Genomic DNA, 9,339 nt, shown 5'->3' with positions numbered 1-9,339 from the left:
GGGTGAAATGTTCCCTCATTACCATAAACACACACACTTTAGTTTATTTTGGGTCCATCCCACATACACTGCTCTGCCGCCGGAAACTACACCTCCAAGTGAGGATTATTCTAAAGTAGAAAATAGTCCCCAAAAAAATCATTATTTACTCCACTTTAAGAAACGTTTACTAAAAACTAAAGTTATTGAACCTTTTTTAAAAATCAATCAACATGTTTGAGAGAAAAAACATGTGTTTTTTTGTAGAAGTAAAAGGGCTTGAGTCAGACTATAATGGACATAGGCACTGTGATATACCCACTGGGTTGTTAGACGTGGAGATCTCTGATTGTCTGGTGGCGAGACTACTGGGTTATGGACTCCAGTCCATCTTGGATTTTTGGAGCCAGACGTGACCATAGAGCTGTGGAGGAACGAGGGGTGGATCTGACTGAGAGGCCAAGGACACCATCAGCAAACAACCTGTCACTCAAAGCAGCCCTCGTTTGATTATGTGTAACTTTAAGCCTTAATAAAATGTAAACAAGCGAGTTATATAAAACGTTGCCCTCTGTGCAGTTGTCACGAATGTTGAAATTAGCTATGGAGACTAAAACCGTTTTTTGTACCAGGCTGTAAACATGTTTGTTTCTACTGTAAAGTTAACATGGGGAGGATTGTTTCGCTTCTGGAGCCTGCCTCAAGTGGACAGAAGCGGAACTGCAGTTTTTTTGGCACTTTGGTGTTGGCTTCATTACATAAAAAGTTAGCTGTATATGTATGCAGAATCTGTGCGCAACGGTACAAGATTCTGCCATCAGAAGTGTTGTGGTTTCGGTAGTATTATCGGCCAATCACATGTGAGCAAGCTTTGGTTGCCTGCAGGTGAACAGCAGTGTGTGGAGAGCAAAAGAAGTGGAACATATTGGCCGAAATGTGATCTTGGAACAAATCAGCCTCTCTGACAATGACTGTGCAAAAGTCCCGTGGATGGAAAGGAGGCTGTCACTGTTGCTAGGCAGATTACAACACAGCCCCTGTGTACCAGACCAGGATCAGATCAGGAAGCTGAGGGGTTACACAGCCAGCCAGCCAAAGTAATATCCAAGAGGTAACCTCCACCTCTGTTATAATGACTTTGATTCTGATAGCTTTTTAAAAATGTATCTGCATTCATATGCAGATATCTGTTCATAGAGATTAGCAAAATGTTGTCTAGACTGACAATTGCATGAAAAAGGAAGTCTTGGCTGACTACATCGTATTTCTCAAAGTCTGAAGAAGAGCATTAGCTTGAAAAGTCACTTGTGGGTGTGCTAATAAACTGTACTGAAGGGAGCTACAGTGTGCAGACCTGTCTTTGTGTTTAATTGCTATCTTTAATTGGTCCAGCAGCTGCCCCGAATGGTTTTTGGATGTGCGCGACTACTATGCCTTTTTATGTACCCTGCTGAAATACTGGCCGATGCCCCCAGGGTTTACCATCATCAGGCTATAGCCAACATGTTCAGAGAGTGGGCTGGGAAGTCAAGGATTGAGAGATTAACTCGCCCCGTTGCAGCTGCCCAACCCTGTATGCCTGCCCGCTTGCCTGACTGTTCTTGACTGTCTCCTTGTGTGCTTGCCTGTGCAATGCATGATCGTGAGTTGGCTTTGCTTTGTCCCTGTACATAATGTTTATTACCTGCTCTGCATAGTGTGTGTGTGTTGCCTGCATGACTATCTGCATGCTAGTCCGACTGTACTCTGTGTCACCTGACTGTGTAATGTCCTTGTATTGCCCCTAGATCTTGTGGTAACACTGGCTCCACTGACTGCGTACAGAAGCGACACGTAGAGAAGCCAGCGGGGTTGTTTACCGTTTGTTGAGCCGAGAGGCTGCATGTAGGCTGAAAGAAATGTTAAAGCATTTTCCACCTAAGTTATTACATATATTTGAGTTATCTACAAGTTTGCTGTACTGTTTGTCGTCTACTCGCTTTCAAAAGACCGCCACGGACATTTACACAATGTCACGGATAAACATGGGTAAATGCATGAAAAAAAATCATCACATATCACCTCTGATAATGATTCATTCATTTAAAAACACATTGTGCTCATTTAGCACACTATTTCATGTAGTTTTTATCTGCTGGAGGGTCGCGTAGGGGAGCGTAGTGTGGCAAAAACAGAAGAGCCGCGTAAAATAGAGGGTTGTCGCGCTGCAGACGTGTCGCGCCACTGACGTGCCCGGTGGAGCCCGGCCGTAACTAGATGCATGAATGTCCTTTTAAATATTTGCTACTAATTTAGTTTTAAAAATGTCTTTATATATTTTGTTTTTGGCTTTAATATAGCCAATTGTTGTTTTTGTACTGTTTATCAGTAGATCTTGCGCAGTACAGTACACCTTCCTTCTGGTTTGTGCATGTAAGTGACATCATAGCTTTAGCGTTAGCCTTGAGCTTACTAAAGCTGTCTTGAGAAAACTTAAAGTAACATTACAGGTATTCTACGCAGGATTAAAAAAACAATGCATAGACTCATACCCCTCTCAATCTTCACTTATGACCCCCTAGAAGTGTTTGGTGGTGAGTTTATCTGCACACAAAACCTTATTTTGTTGTGTTCGAGACATTCCTGGGCACAGCATGTAAGTGAGGTCGAGAGCTTATAAAAAGATAGGTCACAGTGACCTTAACCTTTGACTGCCACAATCTTATAAGTTCAGCGTTTTGTCTATGTGGATGTTTGTGCCAAATTTGAAAAAAATCCTTTGGGGTATTCTCGAGATATCACACTCATGAGAATGGGACAGACGAGGTCACAGTAAACTTGATCACTTCATCCTTGAATCCAATTGGATGTTTGTCCCAATTCCCTCAAGGTGTTCTTGAGATATCTTATTCGGGAAAATGGGACGGACAACCTAAAAACATAATGTTGCTGGCCACAGCTGTCACATAAAAATGCTAAAATCTTAAACTTGACTATTATACATGATTGGATTTACCCGTTTTTTTTTTTTTATTTTTTATTGCTGCCGAACTGAACCTCACAGATGTAGAAATGATGGCAAAGGAAGTCCGAAAGCAAGAAATCAGAGTAGTTATCATATCTTTTATTGCTATGTGCTCCCCATTACAACAAACAGCATCAGTAGTGTACACTTCAATCTACACAAATACATAGAAAAGCGAATAGAGCAGAGAGTGACTGACTGACAGTCACGACAATCGTAATACTTCAATGCACGGATAGCACAGGGGTATTGATACAGTACATGGAGAATCCTATGCAGTAATATCTGTCTGAGGCTCAGGGATTGTCAATGTAACATCTACAACTACCCTATTTTATCATTACTAGCTCTGTATAACATTAGCAGCAATGTTGTATAGGCAGCGAGTAAAGATGTGAAAAGAACAAGGGAGGAAATGTAAAATGGTTAGACAATACTGACACTACAAACAGCATAAAAACAAACTTTACTGGCTTACTGGTACTACACTATTAATGTTTTATTGGTTAAAATAAAGCATTTGTCTGGTCAGTACATGTCGCTGTGATGCAACAGCTCTGTTAACAACTTCTACACAACAGCTGTGAAAAGACAGCTTTCTGACAAGTAAAACATCTCAAAATTGAGCATGTATATTTACATCTAATTGTTTGCAAAAAAACAATGTAATTCCTAATCTATCACATTCTTTTTTTTTTCATTTTTTAAAAGTAGAAATCCATTTAAAATTTTTGAAAATGTGCTGGAAAACTTGTGATTCAATGGTTTATCTGCTGCAGCTTATTGACCAGCTGGCACCACGCATACTGTAAAAACAAAGCAGAACCCTTTAGCTTTCAATAAATATTTATGTACTCAATGCTATATACATGTACTATACATTGGCACACAGGAGTGAGTGTGAATAGTTATTTCTTTGCTGAAAACACAAAACTGTGTCTTTGCTATTGCAGTCAGATGCATGGTGGTTGTGAGGATTTTTTTTTTTTTTTTTTAAATAAATAGCTTTCTCTCTCCTGAACCTTCTTCCACCATAAAAAGCCATTTAGGAAATACTTTGGAAAAAACAAACATGTTCCACATACAGTAAAACTCTTTTGCTCACAATGAGGCTTTGTTCCTGCAAACACATCATGTACAATAAAACCTTATTCAGACTGAATGTGAATGGGTGTGATGTGCTTAAAGCTCCATTAAGCGAGATTTTTGATATTAAAAATGGATCAAATGACTGTGTATTGTGAAAGGATCACTCACAGCGCTGGACCAGCTGAGAGAAAAACACCTGCAGCTCTTCACAGCTTATAGCACGTTGGTTTGGCTCTCGTTAACTCCCCCAGATAAAAATCAAAGAGCCAAGTGTATGTTAGCACCAAACAGCAGAGAGCTGAAATAAACAAGTAACTGGTGAAGAAAGAGGCAGATGTTTCCCTCAGGAGCTGGTAGAGACCAAAACAGAGCTAAAAGGAGAGTGAATACTTGACTTACATTCATCAGGTGGACAGTAACATGATTAAATGGGAGTCTCGCGTCGCTCTGTTTCTGTGAGTGTGTTTGGGAGCCTTTCTGCCCCCTAGTGGTCAAAAAACGCTTAATGCAGCTTTAAGTGAGTTGAAATTTGACAGCATATGTCACTGTGGAAAATAATCTGCAAATCACAAACTAAACATTTTCAAGATGAGTTTTTGCGTCTTTCATGGAAACATCAGAGTAGAAATTTTACAATATATTTCAGTTGCATGGTGAAAAACTCACTTCCTTTTTTAGTCTGTTCAAGACGAACATGGGCATACTGTATATAACATACAGTAATCAGCAGGGGTGTAGTGCTGTTTGTTCAGGTACCTGAGTCCATCTATGAGCCTGTTTATACCTGCTATTAATATATGTCTTGGCTGATCCAATCACAGTTGGACAGCACTTAATACAAGTGTAAACAACCACTAAGACACATTGTGACCTGATCACTCAAACCACTAGCAGAGATGGTCTGGGATGCATTTGACCACATATCTCTTTAAGTGTAAATGACAGTAGCTGTGTCTCAATTCAGGGGCTGCAGCTTTTGAAGGCTGCATTTGAAAAACGACTCGTCACATCGGTGCGACCAAGGCTGTCCCATTTCAAAGGCTCCTTCAAATGCGGCCGAGAAATGCAGCCTTCTTTCCCAGAATTTGGATGAAGCAACGGATGAATCCTCCGTGGCCCAGCCTATCCCAAGATGCATTGCACGCCGGTGAAGGTTATATGTTAAGTTAACTAACAGTTGTTACCTAGCTGACGGTTGACTGTCGTTAACATTACTATTCACTAGTTAACCTGAAAATGGTCCATCTGCCTGTAATATATCAAACGGCAGTGTCTTGGGCCGTTGCCAGGTAACAGGAATGCCAGTGGGTCGGGGCGAGAGCAACTGGTGATGCAACCAAGAAATCCTCCGCAGACCAGATCTTCCTATTTCGGAGACTGTTTGGTTTGGCTGATGCGGTCTTCAAAAGGAAAAGGCGGACGTCGACCGCAAAGGCCACGCCCTTCAAAGGCCGCAGCCTTTGAATTGAGACACAGCTACTTCGTCCTGATACATCCCAGACAAGGACTACATCATCAGTTCTAGATGTGGTGGTAGTTTTGGTGACAGCGTACCAACACTCTTTGCCCATTTTAAGACGAGTTGCTCAACTTTCCATCACTTTGCCCTTTGGAAGGAGATGTGATGTGTCTCCAGCTGTACCCACACATCCGCTAATGTAACTAGCGAGCAGCTAGCGAGAGTGTGGACATGATAACTGTGCGTGGGGCCCTTGGACCTTGCAGTGTAAGTGACAGAGGCAGTGACAAAATCTGAAGTCAAGTGTTTAGCTTGAGACGGATGACAGACACAGGTGTGAACGGCGACGTGTCTCTGCTGTCGGCTTATGTTCAGATCAGCAAAACGCATGCTAACATCAGGTGTAAACAGGCTCTATGATGTGCGCTCAGTTGAACTGTGGCTTGATTACATACATTAGTGAACTATAACTGACCACACGATCACGTTAGATAAACGTTATGAATAGTTTCATATTGAGGGTGTTATGCAGTCGTTAGACAAACATCCAGCTAACTAGTATTCTGCAATTCCATGGTTGTAGTAGGTTGTAATGACTTGCTGTAATCACTGTGCCAATCAAGGCTGCTAGAAGCTACCGACTGCTTTATGGTGGAATGCTTTCTTGCACGTCACTTGCGTGAGCTGATGTTGTGACTCTATGCATGTTTAATGATGATATGACAACTTTGACAATTCTATTAATTCATAACATACCCTTTCGTGGTGATTGGATCTTCAGGTGCTTCAAAAATGTAGATGGATTTCAGATTATGCGAACTGCGCTTATTCTATTTCCTCACTTGGAGGAAAAGTGGCGGAGTGTTGTTTATGTTGCACTCCAGCAGCACTACACCCCTGCTATTAAATTAAATTTGTTCCCTTCTTTGACCTAACAACTTCAACCTTTCTGAGCAAAAATGTTGACAAGGAAAGCAAAACAGAAAGTCAAAGGTTGATGGCTAGCACCATAGAAACTTTTGATTTAGCTAAAACTTAAAGGCTGGGTGATGTAATGTGTAAACGATGCTTCTCAAAGGAACGGTTTGACATTTTGGGAAATGCGCTTTAATCATTTTCTTGCCAAAAATTAGACAAGATTGATACCAGTCATGTCTGCACCTTATCATCAGTCAGGAGATGCTAGCTTAGCACAGTGAATAAATGCAGAGGGAATCAGCTAGCCTGGCTGTGTCCAAAGGTGACAGAGTCAGGCTAGAAATCCTTTTGTGTTGTTTTCACACTTTGGTTTTGTTTGTATCAAACGAAGGAATAATAACATGTATTAGTGAGCTTTATAGGTGTTGGTAGGTATGCTTTTAAACTTATGCTGAGCTAAGCTAACTGTCTCCTGGCTGAAGCTTCAGATTTACCGTGCAGATACAAACTTGGCAACAACCTTCTCATCTAACTCTCGGAAGGGAAACAATCATGCATCTTTCTCAAAATATGTCTTTTAAAACATTCCTTAGAGAAATTTGCACCAGCATTTAGAGTGAGATTGTGCATTGTTAATGTCCATTTAACACCGCTGCTGAAAACTGTAAACATCAGGAATAATATGTTATTATAATTGATTAAAATGGTTTTTGAAGTATCCTCAGCTTCTTAAAATAATACTGATATTTTCATGTACAGTATTTACAGGAACCTTTATAAATACCCATTTCCATAGAAACTGTAGAGCGCCATTTAACAGTCATTGCTGGATATATTTTAAAAAACAAAACAAAAAAAAAAAACAATCTATACATCCAAAACCATTTCCCCAATGGGTTCACTGGTGTGGCCACTTTCCATATGTGGCCGTACAAAGTCCGGTGTTTGATTTTGTGTATGCAGTGACTCCTCAAGTACTGGGACAGCTGAAATCTCTCTAAGTCAAGTTTTAGGCTTACACTTTTTGGCAAGAAAATGGCAGTTTGTAATGTTCAAGTAAAAAGGGGATTTTCAGATGATCCGTTTATGAATTTTTTTTAAACCTTTTTGTCCATCATCTTCCTCTTTCATAGATTCATAGCAAACTAAACCTCCCATCCAGCTCGAAGGTGACAGTCTAGAGATCTGACATGTCGGCATCTCATTAGTTGCATCAAGCCGCTATTCTATGTTAATCAAATGCAAAGCATCTAGGATGCACCAACAGAGCAACATAGGTAACTATTTACTCTTAAGATGTGTTGTGTTTTTTTTAACACCCACAAGTGTAACATGCATTTCTACACCACTTCCTGTGTCTGTTTCTTTTCTACTGGTGCAGTCTGCATATATTTTCACAAATTGAATCAGCTCTAATGACTGCAACTGTTGACATTCTCCCTCTTGCTGTCTGCTGAGGTTTTGCCGGAGGATCCGTGACAACACTCCGCAGACACAAGGGGCCTGATTCATTAAATACCAAGACCAGAGAAAAGACCAATCAGACACCTTGCTGCACCTGTTACTGTAGGTGACATCAAAGAAAGCTTCAAGACCTGTTGGGTCAAAAAGGTTTGTTTGGAACTGAGCAGCCAATTCTTTGTAATATCTACTGATACAAGTTTGAAGCCAGTGTGGTAAAAAATAGCTTCCTTTGAGTATTAATCTGTCCTTTGGCTATTTTGTGCCCCTAATATTATTAACTATGAACTACCGAAGCGGTGTTTCATTAAGCTTTTCATTTTACGTGGATAAAAATTCCCTTCAGACCATGTGCCCCTTTTACCTCAAAATGATTGAATTATTTTCTCCTTTCTATGAAATGTATGAAAGCAAAGCAGCACGGCTGTTAAAGTAATAATATACTCTGGAAGCTCCCTGTAAGATATCATATTAAAAGTCAATATGAAGGGGCAAACGGGAAGGGAAATTCTTAACAAAGTGAACCAGCACTTTTCTTTCTGTCTCTCCGTTTCTCTCTCTGTGGTGTTTTTTGGCGTGAGAAGACTCAGGATGAAGCTGGATTATCTGCTGTACATAAAGAATCCTAAAGGGGGAAGGGCGTCACTTTCATCTCTCCACTGAAGGGCGCGCTGAAGGCCACCGACTATCTGTCAAGCCGTTCGACTTTTGACCCTCTGTGGGATCCACCAGGGGAGATGGCGCCATAGCAGGCAGCTTCCTGCCAGTGAGACCCATGTGGCGTGGGACCCGCCGTGGTGCTGTAGTGATCTTTGATGGGGTTTTCTTCAGTGGGGCAGGGGTGGTGACGTGTTTCACAGCGTTGCCTGATGAGGGGGAGCCTTTGCCTGAGACTTGTTTACCAACGCGAGTGCCGTTGGCCACTACAGAGGCTGTTAATGTCTCAAGCAGCTGGGAGGCTGACCCGAAGCGGACATGCTCCTCCGTCTCAGCCGCCTCGGAGAACAGAGACAGAGCCCCGCTGCGCTTGCTGCAGGAGTCGCAGCACAGTTTGTTGTAGCCTGGAATGGAGCAGTATCGCGCAAGCACCTCCATTTGGCAGAAGATGGATTTGTCTCCATTACATGGTTCATCTGAAAGGTAAAAAGCATACGGTGTGAACTCAGAGCGTGTCACGCAGTGCTGAAAAGCTGTGAGAGACGGCCTTGGAAAGATTATAAAAAAGGGTGAGTGGAAGTAGGTGCATTAAAGAGCGCTGTCACATTGCTATTAATTAGAGACTGACAGCAAAAAAAAACAAAAAACTGCAGTGGATTTCAGTCACATTAGGTAATCAGCAGAATGACGCTTATTCAACTGAAGTCTGCTCGGACAAAACTTGTGTCACAGTTCCACACTACTGCACAGACTAACTGTGAGCAGGGTTTGA

At 41.5% G+C, this 9,339-nt stretch overlaps 1 protein-coding gene across 1 annotated transcript in view; it reads right to left on the bottom strand.

Annotated features, from left to right (window-relative positions):
* Positions 1-3,045: 3,045 nt before the first annotated feature.
* Positions 3,046-9,339, bottom strand: part of adamts3 (ADAM metallopeptidase with thrombospondin type 1 motif, 3) — a 219,384-nt gene continuing 213,090 nt past the window's right edge. The window contains exon 22 of the mRNA XM_050050278.1: positions 3,046-9,043. Coding sequence (XP_049906235.1) covers positions 8,559-9,043 — 485 coding nt within the window. The 3' untranslated portion in view covers positions 3,046-8,558. The remainder of the gene's footprint in view (positions 9,044-9,339) is intronic.

Source organism: Epinephelus moara, chromosome 8, assembly GCF_006386435.1.
Source record: "Epinephelus moara isolate mb chromosome 8, YSFRI_EMoa_1.0, whole genome shotgun sequence".
In the NCBI taxonomy this organism is placed as follows: Eukaryota; Metazoa; Chordata; class Actinopteri; order Perciformes; family Serranidae; genus Epinephelus; species Epinephelus moara.
Note: the sequence above shows the minus strand (reverse complement) of the source record. Positions and strands in the feature narration are given on the sequence as shown.